The sequence below is a fragment of the Hoplias malabaricus genome, chromosome 5 (assembly GCF_029633855.1).
Source record: "Hoplias malabaricus isolate fHopMal1 chromosome 5, fHopMal1.hap1, whole genome shotgun sequence".
Lineage (NCBI taxonomy): Eukaryota > Metazoa > Chordata > Actinopteri > Characiformes > Erythrinidae > Hoplias > Hoplias malabaricus.
In genome coordinates this window covers 16,531,001-16,555,759 of record NC_089804.1, presented here as the reverse complement: position 1 = coordinate 16,555,759, position 24,759 = coordinate 16,531,001, and the positions used below count along the sequence as shown (strand labels likewise).

The window sequence follows — 24,759 nt, the reverse complement described above, 5'->3', positions numbered from 1 at the left end:
TCCTGTCATTCTCAGAGAAGGTATGTGCTGGCACAGCTCTGTAATGGTAGCTCAAAAGATACATGTTCCACTTTTTGGATAGATCAGTCACTCGATAGTTAATCATACACTGGTTATGTTTGTGGTAAAACACTGTTCTATGTGCTTTTAATAGGAGCTACCCACTGTTGGGCCTGAGTTATGTGCAAGTGGGATTGTTAAAGTGGAATGCTAATTACGAGAAGTATAGGGAAACTAACAAAGGAGGTTGGGAGGCATATTTATTTTAAGTTTTTTTTTTCTTACTATGCCAGAATTCAGAGATGAATGTGATGGTTTTAAAATAATTACTGTGACTTTTTAATGATTTTAGGATTTAGTTAGATATTTGTAGTTTATGCAGTGCAATAGTGTTGATATAATAGTGCACAGTGTCTAACAGGTGCAGTTGATAAAAATAATAATAATAATAATAATAATAATAATAATAATAATAATAATTATTATTATTATTATATATTAAAAATATATATTATCAGAGCAAGAGGGAGAGGGAAAAAAAATCTAATGAAGCCTGTTTATTCATCTTTTGTGCACTTTATGCAGGTATATTTGAGTTAAACTGTCAAATATATGCATTTCGTACTGTTTAGTAAATGGGGAGCATGTACAGCATACCATTTTCTACACAAAAAAAAAAAATTACGAATGTTATTGCCATTGTTCTTTTTCCAATATGTAATTAATGAATTCCTCTCTCTTTGGAAATACCCCATTGTCAGAGAAGGTGCAGTTGAGAGAAAGAGGGAGAGGGAAAAAAAATGGTAATGGCAATGGTAGTGTGGATGACTTCACATGCTGGTTCTGCACTGGCAGACGGTGGAATATACATTGCACACAGTGCTACTTTTGTGAATTATATTGGCAAATAGTACGGACGCATCCCCACCACACACCGTTCAATGTCCGGCTGACAGATCACTTCTTTCACTGTGATGTGACCAGGGTTGCACCATCTGTTGTACACAGCAAGGCCTTTCTCTGATTGTAAACTCTGTCTGCCCTCACGGGAATAAATCCATTCAGATAGTATGCAGTATGGATTCAGCCAGAGAAGCATAGAATGCTGCACTCACTGTACTCTCTTTGGTCCTGATTAGAGCAGAAAGTTTGTCCATTTTTTTGCTAGTGATGGCACGTTTCCTGTGATGACAGAAAGGACATTGTTTGTATCCTCTTTTCCTCTCCCGCCACTTATTTTCCACTCTGCAAAAAAAAGTAGTCATTCCATCCCTCAAAAGTATCAACGCTTAAAATTAACTTGTAGTAAACTTGTAATAGATATTCACAGAAATGTTAAGAGTTCAAGGAAAGACAAATAATCACTAGAAACACACAAAAGAGACACAAAATCATGGCGCTACTGTGACATTTTAAAAATTACATGCTGAATTAGTGTCAGAATTGAACACAATCACCTCGAAATGTGATCAGTTATACAACAGGATTGTTTTACATCATAAGATACATAAAAAATAGACGTATCATTAAAATGCAATTCACGTGAGATTACTTTTAAACAATGACGTGCGGAAACATGCCATAATGAAAAGCAAACATTAATTGCATTGATTTAATGTCGCTCTGTCTCTTACCAGAAAAATTGTGTCGATTTCCATTTAGATAATAAAATGAACACAAACCACCTAAAAATGCAATCATTCATTCAGAATATACAGACATTTTTAAATGTTTTATCTACTTTAATTACTTGGATTCTATTTTTATAATTAGCAATCTTCCATTTCTCTAACTCTATATGGATTTCTTGGTCTTTCATATTCCAGTTCTTTCACTACATCTACTATTGCAAATTATTAACCCCAAGATCTTAATTTCTTCCTTAACTTCAATATCTAGACTTACTGGATCACCTGGAAGACCTTGCTTTTGTGATCATTTAATTTTGCTCCAGCTACTGCTTCATAGGTATTAAAATGTTGCCTAATTATGTCTATATTCATTCATTCATTGTCTGAAACCACTTATCCAATTCAGGGTCACTGTGGTTTCAGAACCTACCCGGAATCACTGGGCGCAAGGCGTAAACACACCCTGGAGGGGGCGCCAGTCCTTCACAGGACGACACACGCTCACACATTCATTCACACACTCACACCTACGGACACTTTTGGGTCGCCAATCCACCTATCAATCTGTGTTTTTTTTTTTTTTGGACTGTGGGAGGAAACCGGAGCACCTAGAGGAAATACACCAAACGCCTCACAGACAATCACCCGGAGTGGGACTCGAACCCACAACCTCCAGGTCCCTGGAGCATGAAATGAGCATTTCTTTATTAATGAGCCCATCTTTATTAATGCCTTTCTGTTTTGCCTATAAAGCTCACTCAGTAAAAAGCACCCACTCACAATGGATTCATTAATAGCTCTGTACCATAATAAAAGAGCATTAGAAGGGACAGCAGAAAATTGTAGCTTGCCTGGAACCAAAATATGCGTTTTCGGTGGCACTATAATCCATAGAAATCTTGTGCAATAGATGACTGTCCAATTTTAGCACCTCCGGAACATAGTTTTGATCATATTTTGGCATGTGCATATAATGCAATGAGGTACATAAATCTACTGAGTTTGGTCTAAACTAAATGGTCTAAATAAATGGTGGCCTTTATTTATTTATTTATTTAAATTTTTATATTATTGTAATAGAATCTGATTGAGGACAGCACTCAATTTCATATCAGAATAACAATGTGTTTTATTTACTTTTATTCATTGATTTTTGCTGATAGCGCTACCACATGGATGCAATGGACACAAAAAATGTAATAATCTCTGATCTATGAGGATTAATCGCGTGAAGTTCTGTAACATACGGAGAAATAGCATAACTGTAGGTGTGATTTGTTAGTAAACTTTCTCACATTCACTTTTCAAAGAGTCCCCATTTAATTTGTTATATCATGGTGTACACACGTTCTTTAAATAAAATTTTATATTGTAATGGCCTGGTGGATGCTGAATTATACACAACCATTACTGCAGCAACGACCTTTATGAAGCACTAGTACAGAAAGGAGTAAATAATAGTAGTCAGTCAGTCTCTCTCTCTAGTGTCTGTTGTGTTCTAAGCTCCGCCTTTCTGGACTTGGTTTCAATCAGGTCCTGTAGATGAGCATAATAGGCGTGTCTTGGGGTGCTGGGTTCATTCGCTTCGTTTTCGTTATCCGAGAAGACGTGAAAAATGTCAGGCCGCGGGAAGGGTGGAAAAGGACTCGGAAAAGGAGGCGCTAAGCGTCACCGTAAAGTGCTTCGCGATAACATCCAGGGTATTACCAAACCCGCTATTCGTCGTCTGGCTCGTCGTGGTGGTGTGAAGCGTATCTCCGGTCTGATCTACGAGGAGACGCGTGGTGTGCTGAAAGTGTTCCTGGAGAACGTGATTAGGGATGCCGTAACTTACACTGAGCATGCGAAGAGAAAGACCGTCACCGCTATGGATGTGGTGTACGCTCTGAAGCGCCAAGGACGCACTCTGTACGGCTTCGGAGGTTAAACGCTAGACTCGACTAAGGCTTAAACCCAACGGCTCTTTTAAGAGCCACCAACGTTCTCGGAAAAAAACAGCATTTTTTTTTTCTTATATATAGTGTCCTGTTTAATTTATTCTCATTGAAAATAGTTGTTCCAATATATAAATAAATGTGTAAAAAGACAAACGTACTCTAGATTTATACTTGTTACATAGGCCTTTTATATTAGCTAAGGAAAGTGCAGCAAGTTGTGGGTTTGTTCTATTACTGGGAAATATGTATTGGGATATGAACAGAGACGCCTTAAGCCAGATTGTAGGTCCCAAGATGTTTGTTACATCTCATTATATTACCAAGCTTAATGCATGTATTATAAATGGTTATAATTACTCCGATATCTGTATGTCGGGAAGATGAACAACGATCAGAGGACACTAGGCGAGCTACACGTTTTCAACAAAAGTACAATTTCCAAGAAGTCCTATTTGACTACAGAAGTAAACCGTGAAACATGTTGTTCTCTACGTCGTCCCAATAGTTGTCTTTCTAATAATGTAAACAATAGTTATTTTCAAAGGCCCTTGTGTGGCAATGAGCATGCAAAACCACGCATCTAAAACAATACAAACATACCTGTCTCACTCTTTGTATAAAACAAACATCCTGTAAAATAATTTTTTACTACCCTGGAAGCATGAACTGTTTTTATGTGTTTGTGTGTTTGTGTTCACTGTTTTTAGTTAAATACGTGCGTTGACGTGAACAAAGTGGAGTTCGTACCGAGGACTTGAGGCTGCCAAACAAAAAGGAAAGTATTAAGAAAATCACTTCAAGTTGTTATGTAATTGAAAGTGTTTTATTACTAAGTCCACTCAGAGCGGGCGTTGTGAAATATTACATATATGATATTTGACCGTATTACAGGTCAGAAATGCGCGGGAAGGGGAAGAAAGAGACGTAACGTTACCAATGGACGTTCGACAGCATGTCAGTGGGCGGAGCTCTAAGTAATCAGCATATGGCAGTCTACATAAGCCTTGCTCAGCGCACTAGATCATCATTGTTGAGTGAAACTCAAAGAGCATCGTCATGCCTGAGCCAGCCAAGTCTGCCCCGAAGAAGGGATCCAAGAAAGCCGTTACTAAGACGGCTGGTAAAGGAGGCAAGAAGCGCAAGCGCACCAGGAAGGAGAGCTACGCTATCTACGTGTACAAGGTGCTGAAGCAGGTCCATCCCGACACCGGCATTTCCTCTAAGGCCATGGGCATCATGAACTCGTTCGTCAACGATATTTTCGAGCGCATTGCAGGTGAGGCTTCCCGTCTGGCTCACTACAACAAGCGCTCCACCATCACCTCCAGGGAGATCCAGACCGCCGTGCGTCTGTTGCTTCCCGGAGAGCTGGCCAAGCACGCCGTGTCCGAGGGCACCAAGGCCGTTACTAAGTACACCAGCTCCAAGTAAGCAGTGAATAGACGCAGCTAAAACCAACGGCTCTTTTAAGAGCCACCCATCTTTTCATTTAAAAAAGTGATTTTTCCATGAGATTCAGAACTCGCAAGCACGCCAGCTCTTTTATTTTGATATTTTCTTGCTATTCATATTTTACACTTGATGCACATCCTGTTGCTTCAAATGGGTTCACTGTAACCGTTTCAAAAGTATTTCCTGCTTTTTTTTTTTTACTACATCAGAAACTGACCTTATTTTTAAACCAACATTACTTAGAAGTCTACCTTGCAATTAATACTAACTGTTTTTAAACACAAGTGAGACTTGTATTTCCCTACACTGATTTTATATACTACAAACTGCATGGCCATTTCTTTCGTATATGGCCTTTAAATTCATCACTTGAAAGCCTAAATTACATTATGATTTGACAATACTGCAAATCTTCTGACAAACCGAGCGTGAAATATACCTACCCCTGAATCTTTCAGACTACTTTCAATAACATTTCTGTTCACTTGAATTTAAATCCCTATATTTCTCTGTTGGAATCAGATAAATTTATATTTAAGGCTATATAATTAGCATGTGTACAAAGTCTTAAAATATAGGAAAGCTGATCTTGCCTTCGTCTTTGTCTCCTTCCGAATTACTACTCATTGGAGCCCGTCACTTTAAGAATGGGGGATGAGACAGAACATTTGAAAAGTTGCCTTGACTGAAGACGCCCAATCGCGTTGATGGAGGAGGGAACGGCCGTCCAATAGGCGGCCACGTCCAAAACATCAAATGAGCGACGAGCTGCCGATCGCTTAAAAAGGCCGAGGGTCGTCAACACTCTTATTTCTTGAGTTTCTCTAAAGCAGAAGTAGAGTTCAGTGATGGCTAGAACCAAGCAGACCGCTCGTAAGTCCACCGGTGGCAAAGCCCCGAGGAAGCAGTTGGCTACCAAGGCCGCTCGGAAGAGCGCCCCGGCCACTGGCGGCGTAAAGAAACCTCATCGCTACAGGCCCGGTACCGTGGCTCTTCGTGAGATCCGCCGCTACCAGAAATCAACTGAGCTCCTCATCCGCAAGCTGCCTTTCCAGCGCCTGGTACGTGAGATCGCTCAGGACTTTAAAACCGATCTCCGCTTCCAGAGCTCCGCCGTCATGGCTCTCCAGGAGGCCAGCGAAGCGTACTTGGTTGGGCTGTTCGAGGACACCAACCTATGCGCCATTCACGCCAAGAGAGTCACCATCATGCCCAAAGACATCCAGCTGGCTCGCCGTATTCGCGGAGAGCGCGCATAAATCCAACACTGCTTTTTTCAAAAGCGACCAAAGGCTCTTTTAAGAGCCACCGACCCCTTTCACTCAAAACGAGTAAATGCCTCTCTATCATAAGGGGCTCCAGCTCATTTCACAGCTACTGCATCTGTCTGTATTGGTGTGTGCATAATCTCCGTTCAAAAATCATTCGAGCACAGACAGGTTTATAGGGGAGGTAGCAGCGCTGAGTTTGATGTAGCAAAACCTCTAGCTGGTTTGGAGTCTAAGATTCAGAAGTTCTACGTGTTTGAAAGTGTAATGGAATGTTTGAGAAATAAAGTAAAAGTGAAACTAATTTGTAGTACTTTTGGTAACATTCATTTATTTTTACTAATTTGCCAATAAATTCGACTGGTTTTGAGCACAGACTGAAGAGTTGGTGAGGAAGCATTTAACATGGTTTACAATTGTGTATATTACACATACTACATTATGAAGTTTTTTTTTTTTAACCATTTTACGCTAACCAAAACTTTTAATTGCTGAACCATAGAGCTCAGATCAAGCTAAAATAGAAAATACAAATAAACCAGATTAAATATAGAAGACTTAAAAACTGCACTTTTCTTGTAAATATGGGTGGCTCTTAAAAGAGCCTTTGGGTATTTCCAGATTACCAGAATGATCCAGTTTATTTGGTCTTGGCGGCCTTCTCTGTCTTTTTGGGCAGGAGCACAGCCTGGATATTGGGCAGAACTCCACCCTGAGCGATGGTCACTCCTCCAAGCAGTTTGTTGAGCTCTTCGTCGTTACGAACGGCCAGCTGCAGATGACGAGGAATGATACGGGTTTTCTTGTTGTCGCGGGCAGCATTTCCAGCCAACTCCAGGATCTCAGCGGTCAGATACTCCAGCACAGCGGCCAAATAGACGGGGGCGCCAGCACCTACGCGCTCAGCGTAGTTGCCCTTGCGCAAGAGCCTGTGCACACGGCCAACAGGGAACTGCAGCCCAGCGCGGGACGAACGAGTCTTGGCTTTAGCTCTAGCCTTACCACCGGTTTTTCCCCTTCCACTCATTTTCGTATTACAGGTCGTTGAACAAACTAAACTGGAATAAGGAACTCAAGCTGCGGAGCGCTCTTCATATAGAGAAAGCCACTGCCTTGCTATTGGCTACAAACATCGACTCCTTCACAACCAATCAGGCCAGGGCCCTCAAACCCACTCATATTTCTTTTGTGTACAGAGAGAGAGAGAGAGAGAGAGAGAGAGGGGGAAAAAAGAGAGATAAGAGAAAAAGAGAAAGAGAATATGCAGAGAGTAAAGTATGTGAGACGTAATGTGCCACTAAAATATGCCTTGGAGGTGATGAAGAGAATACTGTAGAAAATGTATTTTACTGCCAGGATACATGAAGATATTTGAAAACCTTTCTGGTGAAAGAATACATACATATAGTTTTATAGTTTTTAGTGAATTATTGATATTTTTATTCCTTTTTCATTATTTTTGTATGACGGCTTGTTATTCTTATATGTTGTATGTTTTGAAATTTGTAAGTTAATTTAATGTAAGTTCAGTGTTGTTAACATGTACTGACCACAAATTTAATTAAAGCATGCTTTTAAAAGCTTAGAGCGAGAGAGGGAACGTTAATAGTCTTTTGAATTCATAGTGTATTGGTATAAAAAATTAATATCAACATATTTATTTGTTGAATTGTGAATTAATATTACGATGATAATTATATCTGTTATTATTTGTTATAATTATATAACAAAGAAAACAAATTATTCGGAAAAAAAGTATTTCATCTGGTGCTTCCACTAAGCAGCAGAACTAAAAGCTCTTATTACATGATCTAAACTTAGTAACCGAGGAAACTGAAAACATGGCTCTTTAACAGGGAAATGTGGTTGGCTCTTAAAAGAGCCGTTTTGTTCTGTAAGGGAATGAGAAGTTAAGCGGTATGTTTATTTCTTCTTAGGGGCAGCCTTCTTCGTCTTTGCCGCTTTGGGCTTAGCTGCTTTGGACTTGACTACCTTTGCCTTCTTGGGGCTCTTGGTTGCCTTCTTAGGGGCCGCGGGCTTCTTTGCTTTCTTGGGAGACTTGGCTACCTTCTTGGCGGCTGCAGGCTTCTTCGCTTTCTTCGGAGACTTCTTGGCGGCAGCGGGCTTCTTTGCCGCCACCTTTTTGGGCTTCTTGGCTGCAGCGGGCTTTTTGGCGGCCGGCTTTTTAGCTTTAGGCGCCGCCTTTTTAGCTGGTTGCTTCTTGGCCTCGGCTTGCTTCTTGTTGAGCTTGAAAGAGCCGGACGCGCCGGTGCCTTTGGTCTGCACCAGGGTGCCCTTGGTCACCAGGCTCTTGACGGCCACTTTGACGCGGGAATTGTTCTTCTCCACGTCGTAGCCGCCGGCGGCGAGGGCTTTTTTCAGCGCGGCCAGAGACACGCCGCTCCTCTCCTTGGAGGCCGACACAGCCTTGAGGATGAGCTCGCCGACGCTGGGGCCGGTCTTCTTAGGACGAGCGGCTGCTTTCTTTTTGGGAGCCTTGGCCGGAGCGGCTGCGGCGGGCGCTGGAGCGACTTCTGCCATCTTTCTATTTGCTGCGTAGCGGGAGCGACTGCGCACACAAAAACGACTTTGTTCTGAGGAACCTCCCAACGCACCGAGGAGACGGCTCTTAAAAGAGACATGAGAACGGTGGAGACTCAACCCGTCGTTAGCTCTACAGCCGTGCCTCATTAGCACGCTCTGACTTGTGTTTTCTCCCGGCATTTAGCGACAGAAATAAAAACAACGGCGTCATTTGGTGACTAACAAACCACGCGTCCGTGTAAAAGAGTCTCTCCCGTGTGTTTGGAGACCGGGAACGGCCCCGCAGCGACGCCTCGTTTCACACTGCGTTCCCAAAAGCGCGTCGCTCCACCACCGGTTCCTACGAGAGACGGTGCATTTGTTGCGAAAATCGATGGAAAACGGCTACAAACGCTGGCGTGATCCTTCGAAAAGCTCAGCGGCGCATTCGAGGAGAGTCTCGGCCAAAGCGTGGACGAAACGCCAGCGGCCGAGCGCTCCGTTTACTATTTGGAAAACGAGATCTGGCGGACTTGGTAAAGCACACGTGCGAGAACGGTGTCCCTGGGAGCCGTAGTCTTCCTGTGCGTGCAGAGTGGTACAGTGTGTTTTGTGTTCACAACACTTACATTGATCTAAGCTTATGTGTATTGTGTTTATACACAACATATGTCAGTAAAAATACAGCACATTTAATGGCTTACTATAATGTAATATACCCTTCCCAAATAACCTAGAATCCACAGTAACGCACATCTTGATTCTGAAGTTGAGGTTCTGATCTCTGTAACTTGAGTTACAAGCACATTTATACTCCAGTAGCAACGTGGATGTATACATTAATCTGTTTTATCATTATTATTATTATTTCTATCTCTCATCTATGGCTGTTTACTTATTAAACATTACAGATTAAAACACTGGCATCACTTGTATAACGTACCACTGCAGTGTTTGTATTTGGACTGTGTGTTTACATTTTGGACCGTTGGTGCTTTAAAAACTCATTTAAGTAGGGCACGTTCTAAACATGAACAAACACACCATGTTACATTGAAGTGTGAAACATTGTGTACAATTGTGGTGTCAGTCAGTTGGTTCTTGAGGATATTTCAGAGACCATTCAGAAAGCAAATCCTTTTTTAAAAACATCATGAACAGGACCCCTTGCCACTGATCATAGAAGAAAGACTTATTTTCAGACCAATTTTAGTGTTGTACACTCCATTGAATATGTATTCAGTAGAGCGAAGAGAAAGTCATTTGTTTATGTTCCATTTCTTAAGGCTTTGAAGACTTTGCTTGATCGATCAGATATTTTGGAGAAGACACTGAGTACAAGGGAGAGCAAACCAGAGTGCATCCAGTCATTTTCAGATGGATTGTATTATAAAGGAAACAAGCTCCTTAGTGGCCAAGATCCTAAAATTTCTATTGGGCTGTACATTGATGATTTTGAGGTTGTCAATCCACTTGGTACATCATGAAAGAAACATAAAATAACAGCAATATACTGGGTTATACTCAAGTGGCCCCCAGAGCTTCGAAATGGTCTTCATGCAATTCAGTTGGCACTGCTGGACAAGAGTGACGATGTAAAACAGTTTGGGTATGAGGTTTTTTTTTGAGTCCACTTATCAGTGATCTCAAAGATCTTGAACATGAAGTGTTGTATATTCAACAGCTTGATGGCAAAATAAAGGGAACTGTCTTCATTTTTTTTTTATTTTTTAATTTTTATTTATTTATTTTTTTATAAACTTTATTAATTAATACAAATATATGTACAGTTCTTCAAAAATTCCAGCTTACATAAATTATATACTCATACATCCAAACATTTAATTACACATACAAACGAGCAGTCTCATATATTTAGAGTGTCCCAAAGAATAGAGTCTTTAAAAAGTATATTAAGAGTCTTTTGTCTTTTTAATTCAGTCCTAATACTCTTCACAACCGCATCACTAGAGACAAAAGACTGTTCTATTGTCATTTTACATCATGTTTTCCACAACTTAGACTTTACCAAACATATAATATACCACATAAAATTACATTTATATTCATCAATATTACAATCAAAAATGCCATAATAGATACTTTTAATATTTACATCAAAATTTAAACCTATATCCTTTACTTTTTCCCACACTTCTTTAGACCTATAACATTCTAATAAAAAAATGTTCCAGAGATTCTTCCTCTTGACATAAGTGCATTGGACACTTTATGGTTTTAATAAAACAACTCCATTTTACTAAAAGTTTGACTGGTAACCTCCTTACTACGATTAACCAGGTTGTATCTCTAATAGTCTCAGATATATATTTTGCTAAGCATATTTTTTAGACATATTTTATTTTCCTCTTTATTTAGTCCTCTACATTCAAAATTCTGTCCATAAATTTTATCACTATTTTATATATGCTTTTATTTGAAGAATTTATCCAATCAATGTTCAAATCATTATATTTATGTATAAAATCTGAAAAGATTAATTTATAATATGGAATAGACCCTCTAGCTTTACCTTTTTTAGATTTCCAATTTGTCAAATCTCCTATCCACTCTACTTGTCGTTGAATTCCATTTTGAATAATTTTACAAAAGGAAATTTTTGTTTTAATAGAGAAATCAATAGCACCTAAGCCTCCTAAATCACGTCTTTTATTAATCAGTTGTCTTTTAGTAACTTCTCTAGTTGTATTCCATATAAAATTAACACATATTTTATATATATATATATATATATATATATATATATATATATATATATATATATGTATATATATATATATATATATATTTTTTTTTTTTTAACCATATATCAGGTGGAGGGAAAATACATGCTAAGAACAGAATCTTTGATAGAATAAACATTTTAGTAATATCTATTCTAGTCTTATAATTTAGTTTTTTATCTTTCCATTTCTTGACTTCTTCTTGAACTTTTTCTGTTTTCTGAGACCAATTTGCATCTACACAACCTGTGTTATCTATATAAATTCCTAAAATTTTTATTTTTTGGAATTCAGGAATGTTGATTTTGAATTTATTATTTGGATCTCCTATCCAGACACTTTCTGATTTATTTACATTTAATTGTGCCCCCGAAACTTGTTCATAAATTTTAAAATGATCGTAAATAATGTCTAACTCTGATTGGGATTTAATAAAAACTGTTATATCATCAGCATATGCAGTAATTATTATTCTTTTATCTCCTAATTTAACACCCTGAAGCCTCTGGTCTGTTTGAATTTTCATTATTAATGGACTTATAGCCAAAACATATAGAGGTGTTAAACAAGGTTGTCCACTTAGTGCAGCACTTTATATTTTAAATTGTTCTATTAAATGTCCATTTACATTAATCTGTATTTTAGACTCAACATATAGACACATAATCATTCTAATAAAAGTTAATGGAACTTTATACATTTTTAACACTTTCCATAAATATTCTCTAAAGATATAGTCAAAAGCTTTCTTTTGATCTAAAGCGACTATGTAAAAGGATTCATTGGTTTTAGTACAAACTAGCTCTCTTAAAATACCTAAATTTTCCCACATCAATCTTCCTTTAATAGCACAGGTCTGTTCTTTGGTGATAATTCCATCAAGAACATCCTGAAACCTATTCATAATGGATTTTTGCAAAAATTTTATAATCAATATTCATTAAAGTGAGATGTCTCCAATTATTGATATCATTTTTATCACCTTTTTTATATAATAGTGACATCACACCTTCATAAAAGGTGTCGTACATAAATCCTTGTTCCACACCTTCGTTAAATACTGTAGTTAATAATTGGGAAATATCATACATACACTTGTTGTAAAATTCAGCAGGTGACCCATCTTTTCCAGGAGACTTTTTTAAATTGAATTGTTTTATTGCTGTGATGACTTCACTTTCTATTATTCTGTCAGCTAAAAATTCATACTCATTATTATATTCAAAATGTAAGTATTTTCTAAAATATTTATTATCTATTTTAATTTCTTAATACATCTCTTGACATAATATTTGGATAGATTTTCTAATCTCGTCAGGCTGATTAACAATTTTACCTTTTTCTGAATAGATTGATCCAATATAAGAGCTTTGTTTCCTTTTTGTGTATAAAGACATAATTTTAGCCGTATTATGAATTTCCTCTATATTAGCACCTGCAAGAGTTTGTAGATTTGAATATAGATCATTATTCATTGAATCTATTTGTTCCCTCAATTTTGACATAATACTTTCATCTTCATCACTTCTCTTTGTACACTTTAATTTAATATATTGCATTATTGTTAAATTATATTTTTCATTTTTTCCCTTATTGTACGCCCGGCATTTTCCTTTAAAAAGTCTCTTATCTGTATTTTTAGAACTTCCCAAAGCTCTCGATCATTTTTAGTAAGAATTTGTAAAGATTTTATTCTATCAATCTCTCCTTTTAAATCTAATAATACTGCAGGAATTTCTAAAATTTGTGTATTTAATTTCCAATAATTCTTTTTAGTTTCACCCTTTACATTTAAATTACAGATCACAGCTAAATGATCAGAATCAATAATCATTTTTGTTTTATAAAAAGAAACTTCTAACCTTTCATTTATATAAATTCTATCAATTCTGGTTTTACAAATAGTACTAAATCTGGTAAAATCTATTTTATTAGAGCATAGTATTCTAAAAACATCAGAAAAACCTTGTTCTAACATCATTCTTTTTTAAAAGGGACCTTCTTTCCGTATATCTCCTGGATTTATTGTTATTCTATCTATATCATCTGTTATTGTATTAAAATCACCACAAACAATTGTCAAAAAACCTGTACATAACACTTTCAATTTCTTAAAAAGCTGAATTTTTTTCACTGTACTTTGTGCTGTATAAACATTAATAATTCTCATTTTTCTACCACTGTGGAAGCAATCAATGTACATTAGTCTTCCAGGAATAATTTCTCTACTTCTTATAATCTGGAAATAATTATTATAAAATAGAAAACAATACCATCTGCTTTGCAATCACCAACAGAAAAATAGGAGGGTCCTTTAATCTATAGTTTTCTTGTTTCATTAATATCATCTAATGTAGCTAATCTTGTTTCTTGGATACAAATTAAATCTAAATATTCTTTACTTAAAGATTCTAATTTTCTCTCCTTGTTTAATTTAGACTGAATCCCTCGTACATTACAAGTGGCTATTCTAATACCTACATTGGACATATTTTATTACGAATTTTGATTTCTTTTCTTTTTTAGAACACTTTTTTTGTTTGCATTACCTACTTTTCTTGGTGACAATTTGTGTTTTTTCTGTTGTAATATATTTTCCTTATTAGTGTCCTGTCCTTGATTGCAGATTGAAGATTTTCCAAAGTCAGTTGTCGGCAACGTTGTAGAAGCATGATCAATAGGAACGTTTTGTCCTGAAGATGAAGATACCTTTACGTTCTCAGAAGAGAGGTCTCCACTCGAGTCTTTATCTGATCTGGAAAAGTCCTCATCAGAACTTTCAAACGAAGAGCTGCTGCTACTGCTGTTACTACTGTCATCATTTGAAGATCCACTGTTGCTTTGTCCATCTTCATCCACTTTTTGCACTTTGCTATTGACTTCATTTCCTCCATTCACCTGTTGATTTTGGATGTGACCAGGCTCTTCTATATGAGACGTTCCTTCTGCGTTCTGATCAGCATTTTCTGGTATCTGTTCCTGTTCAGAGTTTTTGCTTCCAACTGTAACTCTTTCTTGTTCCATCTCACTTGGTATATTTTCTTGTTCTTGAGTAACCATATCTGAGAGCCTTGACATTGCTTTAGAGCGATTTACATATGATTTAGGGCACATAAAAAAATTGTGCCCTTCCGCACCACATAGTCAGCATATAGCTGTTTCTCTACACTCTTTTCCTTTGTGGCCAAAGGAACCACATTGCCAACATTTGATCTTCCCACAATCTTTGGCCTGGTGATTTTCCTCTTGGCAAATAAAACATCTTGCCACTTGATCTGATATTTTACCATTATGGGGGCCCAAAGATATGGAGTTAGGAATGTGTAATTCTCTGCCATTACAGTCTCTCTTAAGTTTCACTTGATACTTCCTGATGCCATACCATGAACCAAACTTGTCGACTGGTTTGACTGCAGGTTTCAAAATGTCACAGAAACGATACAAGTATGTTTCAACATCTTCGTCTGAAATTCTCCCCGTCCAAAACTTCACAATGATTGTTTTAACATCAAGGCTTACAGGTGAGAAAATCTGAAAATCCTCCCACTTTTTTGGGTTACTTCCATAGATTTCAAGAAAAATACGAAAACCTCGTTCATTTCTGAAACACAGCTTGAAGTCTCTCCTGTTTGGAAGGCTTATGAAAGAATAAATATCTTCTGCATGGAGCCAGTGAGACTGGAATATCAAATCCCCAACAAAATCTCTATTAGGAGGTTCACCTAAACCAGTAAAGGTGATTTTCACCCAGTATTTAACTTGGCGTTCACTATGTGCCATATGAGATGCCATAATGGCACAACCGCCGAAGCGGTGACATATAGCTTCAACAAGAAAACTTGGAAAGTATCACTAAATATATATATATATTTATATAAACGGGAGAAACAATAATAAACTTGACGTTAGGCTGCAAACACCGCGAGGTGCTGCAGAGTACAAGCACTGCGTTCTCTCTGTGTTTTAACTCTCAATTACCACCCTTTCTTTTTTTTTTAATAAACTTTATTAATTAATACAAATATATGTACAGTCTTTCCAAAATTCCAGCTTACATAAATTATATACTCATACATCTAAACATTTAATTACACATACAAACGAGCACAGTCTCATATATTTAGAGTGTCCCAAAGAATAGTCTTTAAAAAGTATATTAAGAGTCTTTTGTTTTTTTAATTCAGTCCTAATACTCTTCACAACCGCATCACTAGAGACAATAGACTGTTCTATTGTCATTTTGCATCGTGTTTTCCACAACTTAGACTTTACCAAACATATAATATACCACATAAAATTACATTTATATTCATCAATATTACAATCAAAAATGCCATAATAGATACTTTTAATATTTACATCAAAATTTAAACCTATATCCTTTACTTTTTCCCACACTTCTTTAGACCTATAGCATTCTAATAAAAAATGATCCAAAGATTCTTCCTCTTGACATAATGGCATTGGACACTTTATAGTTTTAATAAAACAACTCCATTTTACTAAAAGTCTGACTGGTAACCTCCTTTCTGCTATTAACCAGGTTGTATCTCTAATAGTCTCAGATATATTTTTGTTAAGCATATTTTTTAGACATATTTTATTTTCTTCTTTATTTAGTTCTCTAAATTCAAAATTCTGTCCATAAATTTTATCACTTACTATTTTATATATGCTTTTATTTGAAGAATTTATCCAATCAATGTTCAAATCATTGTATTTATGTATAAAATCTGAAAAGATTAATTTATAATATGGAATAGACCCTCTAGCTTTACCTTTTTTTGATTTCCAATTTGTCAAATCTCCTATCCACTCTACTTGTCGTTGAATTCCATTTTGAATAATTTTGCAAAAGGAAATTTTTGTTTTAATAGAGAAATCATTAGCACCTAAGCCTCCTAAATCACGTCTTTTATAAATCAGTTGTCTTTTAGTAACTTCTCTAGTTGTATTCCATATAAAGTTAACACATATTTTATTAATTTTTTTTAACCATATATCAGGTGGAGGGAAAATACATGCTAAGAACAGAATCTTTGATAGAATAATGTTTTAGTAATATCTATTCTAGTCTTATAATTTAGTTTTTTATCTTTCCATTTCTCAACTTCTTCTTGAACTTTTTCTGTTTTCTGAGACCAATTTGCATCTACACAACCAGTGTTATCTATATAAATTCCTAAAATGTTTATTTTTTGGAATTCAGGAATGTTGATTTTGAATTTATTATTTGGATCTCCTATCCAGACACTTTCTGATTTATTTACATTTAATTGTGCCCCCGAAACTTGTTCATAAATTTTAAAATGATCGTAAATAATGTCTAACTCTGATTGGGATTTAATAAAAACTGTTATATCATCAGCATATGCAGTAATTTATTATTCTTTTATCTCCTAATTTAACACCCTGAAGCCTCTGGTCTGTTTGAATTTTCATTATTAATGGACTTATAGCCAAAACATAAAGTGCTGCACTAAGTGGACAACCTTGTTTAACACCTCTATATATTTTAAACTGTTCGGTTAAATGTCCATTTACATTAATCTGTATTTTAGACTCAACATATAGACACATAATCATTCTAATAAAAGTTAATGGAAATTTATACATTTTTAACACTTCCCATAAATATTCTCTAGAGATATAGTCAAACGCTTTCTTTTGATCTAAAGCGACTATGTAAAAGGATTCATTGGTTTTAGTACAAACTAACTCTCTTAAAATATCTAAATTATCCCACATCAATCTTCCTTTAATAGCACAGGTCTGTTCTTTGGTGATAATTCCATCAAGAACATCCTGCAACCTATTCATAATGATTTTTGCATAAATTTTATAATCAATATTCATTAAAGTGAGATGTCTCCAATTATTGATATCATTTTTATCACCTTTTTTATATAATAGTGACATCACACCTTCATAAAAGGTGTCGTACATAAATCCTTGTTCCACACCTTCGTTAAATACTCTAGTTAATAGTTGGGAAATATCATACATACATTTGTTATAAAATTCAGCAGGTAACCCATCTTTTCCAGGAGACTTTTTTTAAATTTAATTGTTTTATTGCTGTGATGACTTTACTTTCTATTATTTTGTCAGCTAAAGAATCATACTCATTATTATATTCAAAATTTAAGTATTTTCTAAAATATTTATTATCTATTTTAATTTCTTTATACATCTCTTGACATAATATTTGAATATATTTTCTAATCTCGTCAGGCTGATTAACAATTTTACCCTTTTCTGAATAGATTGATCCAATATAAGAGCTTTGTTTCCTTTTTGTGTATACAGACATAATTTTAGCTTTATTGTGAATTTCCTCCATATTAGCACCTGCAAGAGTTTGTAGATTTGAATATAGATCATCATTCATTGAATCTATTTGTTCCCTCAATTTTAACATAATACTTTCATCTTCATCACTTCTCTTTGTGCACTTTAATTTAATATATTGCATCACTGTTAAATTATATTTTTCATTTTTTTCCTTATTGTACGTCCGACATTTTCCTTTAAAAAAATCTCTTATCTGTATTTTTAGAACTTCCCACAGCTCTTGATCATTTTTAGTAAAAATTTTTAAAGATTTTATTCTATCAATCTCTCCTTTTAAATCTAAAAATACTGAAGGAATTTCTAAAATTTGTGTATTTAATTTCCAATAATTCTTTTTAGTTTCACCCTTTACATTTAAATTACAAATTACAGCTAAATGATCAGAATCAATAATCATTTTTGTTTTATAAGAATAAACTTCTAACCCTTCATTTATATAAATTCTATCAATTCTGGTTTTACAAATAGTACTAAATCTGGTAAAATCTATTTTATTAGGGTATAGTATTCTAAAAACATCAGAAAAACCTTGTTCTAACATCATTCTTTTTAAAAAGGGACCTTCTCTCCGTATAACTACTGGATTTGTTGTTATTCTATCTATATCATCTGTTATTGTATTAAAATCACCACAAACAATTGTCAAAAAAACCTGTATATAATAACACTTTCAATTTCTTAAAAAGCTGGATTTTTTTCACTGTACTTTGTGCTGTATAAACATTAATAATTCTCATTTTTCTACCACTGTGGAAGCAATCCATGTACATTAGTCTTCCAGGAATAATTTCTCTACTTCTTATACTCTGGAAATAATTATTATAAAATAGAAAACCAATACCATCTGCTTTGCAATCACCAACAGAAAAATAGGAGGGTCATTTAATCCATAGTTTTCCTGTTTCATTAATATCATCTAATGTAGCTAATCTTGTTTCTTGAATACAAACTAAATCTAAATATTCTTTACTTAAAGATTCTAATTTTCTCTCCTTGTTTAATTTAGACTGAATCCCTCGTACATTACAAGTGGCTATTCTAATACCCACAGTAGACATATTTTATTATGAATTTTGATTTCTTTTCTTTTTTAGAACACTTTTTTTGTTTGCATTACCTACTTTTCTTGGTGACAATTTGCGTTTTTTCTGTTGTAATATATTTTCCTTATTGGTGTCCTGTCCTTGATTGCAGATTGAAGATTTTCCAAAATCAGTTGTCGGCAACGTTGTAGAAGCATGATCAATAGGAATGTTTCGTCCTGAAGATGAAGTTGCCTTCACGTTCTCAGAAGAGAAGTCTCCACTCGAGTCTTTATCTGATCTGGAAAAGTCCTCATCAGAACTTTCAGACGAAGAGCTGCTGCTACTGCTGTTACTACTGTCATCATTTGAAGATCCACTGTTGCTTTGTCCATCTTCATCCACTTTTTGCACTTTGCTATTGACTTCATTTCCTCCATTCACCTGTTGATTTTGGATGTGACCAAATGTTCTATATGAGACGTTCCTTCTGCGTTCTGATCAGCATTTTCTGGTATCTGTTCCTGTTCAGAGTCTTTGCTTCCAACTGCAACTCTTTCTTGTTCCATCTCACTTGGTATATTTTCTTGTTCTTGAGTAACCATATCTGAGAGTCTTGACATTGCTTTAGAGCGATTTACATATGATTTAGGGCATATAAAAAAATTGTGCCCTTCTGCACCACATAGTGAGCATATAGCTGTTTCTCTACACTCTTTTCCTTTGTGGCCAAAGGAACCACATTGCCAACATTTGATCTTCCCACAATCTTTGGCCTGGTGATTTTTGCATTACCTTGGCATTTTTTTCTTGGCAAATAAAACATCTTGCCACTTGACCTTTATATGATATTTTACCATTATGGGGGCCCAAAGATATGGAGTTAGGAATGTGTAATTCTCTGCCATTACAGTCTCTCTTCAGTTTCACTTGATACTTCCTGATGCCATACCATAAACCAAACTTGTCGACTGGTTTGACTGCAGGTTTCAAAATATCACAGAAACGATGCAAGTATGTTTCAACATCTTCAACTGAAATTCTCCCTGTCCAAAACGTCACAATGATTGTTTTAACATCAAGGCTTACAGGTGAGAAAATCTGAAAATCCTCCCACTTTTTTGGGTTACTTCCATAGATTTCAAGAAAAATACGAATACCTCGTTCATTTCTGAAACACAGCTCGAAATCTCTCCTGTTTGGAAGGCTTATGAAAGAATAAATATCTTCTGCATGGAGCCAGTGAGACTGGAATATGAGATGCCTTAATGGCACAACCGCCGAAGCGGTGACGTATAGCTTCAACAAGAAAGCTTGGAAAGTGTCACTTACTAAATATATATATATATATATATAAACGGGAGAAATAAATTTGACGTTGGATTAAGAGCATTTACCATGCCTGAACCAGCGAAGTCCGCACCGAAGAAAGGGTCAAAGAAAGCCGTGACCAAGACGGCAGGTAAAGGCGGTAAGAAGCGTAAGCGCACCAGGAAGGAGAGCTATGCTATCTACGTGTACAAGGTGCTGAAGCAGGTTCACCCCGATACTGGTATCTCTTCGAAGGCTATGGGGATCATAAATTCCTTCGTCAACGATGTTTTCGAGCACATTGCCGGCGAGGCTTCCCGTTTGGCTCACTACAACAAGCGCTCCACCATCACCTTCCGGGAGATCCAGACCGCCGTGCGCCTGCTCCTGCCCGGTGAACTGGCCAAGCACGCCGTGTCCGAGGGCACCAAGGCCGTCACCAAGTACACCAGTTCCAAGTAAGCGGCGATCAGACACGTCCAAACCCAACGGCTCTTTTAAGAGCCACCCACGTTTTCATGTGAAGTTCAAATGACTCTGATTTACAAATTATCAATACCCCCGAATCAAATTAGTCTTGAACAAAGATGCACTGTTGCAAAGGGTGTGGTGCCTACACACTAGAGGCTGACAGAGTCAGAAATGCAAAATATCTCTTCTAATCTCTTCTCACCCCATGGTAATTAATCTCTAAGACATTGTAACATGTTTTGACAATTGTTAAAGTTCAGGTTCTTTGGAATTTCACCCAATATGGGCATAGGTGGTATCTGCAGAATTACCTCATGCCCAGATAAAAGTTAATGTTTTTAACCCAAAAAAAAAAAAAACTATAGTGACTATTGTGGTGGAGTAAATAAATACAAGTATTAAGAATTGAAATATAACAGCATTTGCAATCAGGAAGTAGTTTATTAACCTTAAGGTGGTCAACACACAATACAACAGAGCACTATGTGAATGAGGACAAAGAAGTTGTTTTCACAGAGAGTTTATATAGGTAGTTTATACGTCATAAGCAAAAGATAATCACTCTAAATTTCTGCAAGCTTAGTTTCCTGAGAGACATCCCAGTTTGATATACAAGATGAAGGACAAAATGTTTTGTTCTGATAAAGCACTGACTTCGAACTTACCTGACATACACTTAGTTTCTGAGTTCTGTTGATGGTTAGAAATGAATATACAGACAAAACAAGCAGACAGGGTCTTTAACAGAGACATATAAAAATTTCCATTACAATCCTCCCTTTGTCTCTAAGGACACTAAGAACATACAGAAATTCCAGGATCTGCATACTGAAAAGGAAACTTATATTACTACACATAGAGGTTAAAAGAGGAAAAAATAATAATATATGAAACATTTACAGAATATGGAAAAAAAATATGGTTTCAAAATATCACAGAAACGATGCAAGTATGTTTCAACATCTTCGTCTGAAATTCTCCCCGTCCAAAACGTCACAATGATTGTTTTAACATCAAGGCTTACAGGTGAGAAAATCTGAAAATCCTCCCACTTTTTTGGGTTACTTCCATAGATTTCAAGAAAAATACGAATAGCTCGTTCATTTCTGAAACACAGCTCAAAATCTCTCCTGTTTGGCAGGCTTATGAAAGAATAAATATCTTCTGCATGAAGCCATTGAGACTGGAATATCAAATCGCCAAAAAAATCTCTGTTAGGAGGTTCACCTAAACCAGTAAAGGTGATTTTCACCCAGTATTTAACTTGGCGTTCACTATGTGCCATGTGAGACGCCATAATGGCACAACTGCCGAAGCGGTGAAGCAAGACGGTGGATGACCATGGTGGCTGCTTTGAAGATGGCCCTTTTGGATCCAACTTTTGTTTTTTCAACAGGAAGAAGGTCATGTGACACATCGAACTTATGAAAGAATAGTTACGTTAAAACCAAGCACACCATTGATTTTCTTGTGAAATTCCCAATAAGTTATTTACAAGTTTCTCTTTGTTTACAGCCATTGACATGTCGCGGAGGTTAACACGTGAGGAGCGGATAGAAATTCTGTTGATGTCTGGTGAACACAGTAACCGGGTCATTGCAGCAGATTTCAGTGCAATACATCCTACTAGACCATCCATCTCCCATGCTAGGATTAGCAAACTGCTTGCCAAGTTTTGTGAAACTGGTTCAGGGTTGGATTTGCCAAAATGTTGATGCATAAAAACTGTCACTAATGAAGAAACATCAGTGGCTCTCCTAGCTTAATTCAGCAATAGCTCACAGAGCAGCATTCGCCGCATGTCACTGGAGAGTAGCATCAGGCATACATTTTATTAATCTATTTGAAAAAGTATTAAATTAATGTATGGATTTTTTTTAACCCCATGGACCCTATATATATAGCTATTTTGCTATTCCGTTTTTTTGTCAGTGCCTCTTTCAGTTGCATTTAATTCAATTTAAATGAATTATATACACATACACCTAAGGCATTTTGTGAGGTAGAAAACACAACTTATATAATCGCAGTGCTGTGAAGCTTCTCAGAGTAATCCAATGTGACATCCACATAAAAAAACAATGCGATCATGCAAAATCTATGTATTATGTGGCTCTCATAAAAGATACTAATCATATTCACTATGATCATAATATGAGGATATTGCTCAGGACAAGAGTGACGGTGTTTACTTTCAGTTTCGTTTTGACTCAAATGACGATAACCCACGCTGTCTCCTGGCGGAAAAATTAGTCTCCAGACATCCAAAACATATTCCTATTATTGATTTATAGTTTTCCCAAGTTTTTGTAGGTTTTATTTCTAATGCAAATAATATTGCATTAGATCACCAAATATAAACTAAAAAGCTTAAATAACTCATCATTGTGTGTATTCTGAATAAACAAGTATTATTCTGTCATATTTTTAAAATATAATAATAATAATAATTGTTATTATGATAAACAGCTGAGAAAACTGCCAAAGTACCAAAGCTATTTTTTTTTGTTGGGATATTGTCCAATTTTCCCTGAACTAAATTCCTGAAAGTCTGGGCCTGCTGTGACTGTCAGAGCTTTATCAGTCATACATCTCAGAGGTTAGAATATCAAGAAAAATAAGTCTGTCTGATGCTACAAATTAATTTTGTCACAGTAATATGCCATGTAATAACTTATCATCAAAAATGCATATGTTTTTCAAGTGTGATTTCAAGGCTGTACTTTGATAAATATGCAAAATAAATAAATAAATAAATAAGCAGGCGCTTGGTAAAATTTTGGTCAAAACATGACCAATTTATTGAGAATATGAATTATCGGTCAGCATGTAAACCTCACATGATTACATATTTGAGTTGCCCAGGGCCTTTAGAAAATAAAACAACATATTGAACAAATAATGATGCAGATGAAACAGCAGAAGAGGGAGAAGAGAATGATGGCAATGAAGGCGTCTCAACCTTCGTCTAACTCCTCAGCTACTCCCCAGCCCCCACAAGCTCAACCCAACACCAAAGTGGTAGAAGGGATGAAGACGAGAGGAATCTTCCTCCATCAGCAAAAAAATAAAGTGTTTCAACATTTGCAGCAATGTGCTAAAGTCCTGGAAGAGCAAATCAGAGAGCTGAAAGAAAGAAGCAGGAAAAAGAAAGCAGCAAGACCTCCTCCCACTGCACCGCCTCAGGAAAGCCCAGAGGGACCAAGCACCTTGCTTCAAATGCTGAGTATCCAGGTGATGGGACCTAATGGGGCAGATTATGTTTTCAGATGTGAAGATGTATGTGAAGATCTCCCTCTGATTTCTACGTATTATGTGATTTCAGAGGGAGGACCAAAGTTTGTGACTGGGTGGAAACCTTCTGTGAATGAACTGACAAAGTATATGCACACAAGATGAAACTGAAATGGACTAAAGTACAAAGGGATCTTCCTTTTCCCGAAGACGTACAGTAAAGGGGGGGCACCCTGGATCACCCCACCAACTCGCAGTGACTGCCCTCTATACAAGGATCGAAGCAGCGTTTTCAGTCAGACTGAATCTGGACAAACTGTCTCATTGCAAGCAGAAAGAATGGCCACAGAGTGGACAGGGACAAGATGCAGCTTGTGCAATCAACAGTCACATATCTGGGACATGATCTGTCAGGAAAGGGAAAGTCACTGTGTGCAAAAAGAGTTTCTGCAATCGCACACATACCAAAACCAACTACAAAAAAGCAACTTCTCTCTTTTCTAGGTATGACTGGATACTGCCGAAGGTGGATTCCAAATTATGCAAAGACCTCTGCTCCACTACATGACCTGGCACATGAAAATAATCTAACAGCCTCATCCAAAGTAACCTGGACCACTGAAGGGGAGGAAGCATACGTAAATCTAAAAATAGCCTTTCAGAACGCAACAGTTTTAGCTCTGCCTGATACAGAAAAATATTTTGAGCAATTTGTAGATGAAAAACAAGGCTACATGACTTCTGTTCTCTTACAAGAACACCGTAACTAACTTTAACCAGTGGCCTATTTCAGTGGGCGGCTAGACACCATA

General features: G+C 36.5%; 6 protein-coding genes across 6 annotated transcripts; 4 read left to right on the top strand and 2 right to left on the bottom strand.

Moving 5' to 3' along the window:
* Nucleotides 1-3,225: 3,225 nt before the first annotated feature.
* On the top strand, nucleotides 3,226-3,649 carry LOC136697734 (histone H4). The gene has a single exon (XM_066672968.1). It carries the CDS (start codon nucleotides 3,247-3,249, stop codon nucleotides 3,556-3,558), a length of 312 nt encoding a protein of 103 aa, XP_066529065.1. The 5' UTR covers nucleotides 3,226-3,246; the 3' UTR covers nucleotides 3,559-3,649.
* A 959-nt stretch (nucleotides 3,650-4,608) lies between these two features.
* LOC136696963 (histone H2B 1/2) lies at nucleotides 4,609-5,024 on the top strand. The gene has a single exon (XM_066671782.1). The coding sequence runs from the start codon at nucleotides 4,625-4,627 to the stop codon at nucleotides 4,997-4,999; it is 375 nt and encodes a 124-aa protein (XP_066527879.1). The 5' UTR covers nucleotides 4,609-4,624; the 3' UTR covers nucleotides 5,000-5,024.
* An 826-nt stretch (nucleotides 5,025-5,850) lies between these two features.
* Nucleotides 5,851-6,302, top strand: LOC136696984 (histone H3). Its single transcript, XM_066671827.1, has one exon. The coding sequence runs from the start codon at nucleotides 5,869-5,871 to the stop codon at nucleotides 6,277-6,279; it is 411 nt and encodes a 136-aa protein (XP_066527924.1). The 5' UTR covers nucleotides 5,851-5,868; the 3' UTR covers nucleotides 6,280-6,302.
* Nucleotides 6,303-6,901: 599 nt separating this feature from the next.
* On the bottom strand, nucleotides 6,902-7,336 carry LOC136697826 (histone H2A). Its single transcript, XM_066673095.1, has one exon. The coding sequence runs from the start codon at nucleotides 7,313-7,315 to the stop codon at nucleotides 6,929-6,931; it is 387 nt and encodes a 128-aa protein (XP_066529192.1). The 5' UTR covers nucleotides 7,316-7,336; the 3' UTR covers nucleotides 6,902-6,928.
* Nucleotides 7,337-8,191: 855 nt separating this feature from the next.
* Nucleotides 8,192-8,829, bottom strand: LOC136697825 (histone H1-like). Its single transcript, XM_066673094.1, has one exon. The coding sequence runs from the start codon at nucleotides 8,827-8,829 to the stop codon at nucleotides 8,212-8,214; it is 618 nt and encodes a 205-aa protein (XP_066529191.1). The 3' UTR covers nucleotides 8,192-8,211.
* An 11,500-nt stretch (nucleotides 8,830-20,329) lies between these two features.
* LOC136696553 (histone H2B 1/2-like) lies at nucleotides 20,330-20,704 on the top strand. Its single transcript, XM_066671052.1, has one exon. It carries the CDS (start codon nucleotides 20,330-20,332, stop codon nucleotides 20,702-20,704), a length of 375 nt encoding a protein of 124 aa, XP_066527149.1.
* Nucleotides 20,705-24,759: the final 4,055 nt, after the last annotated feature.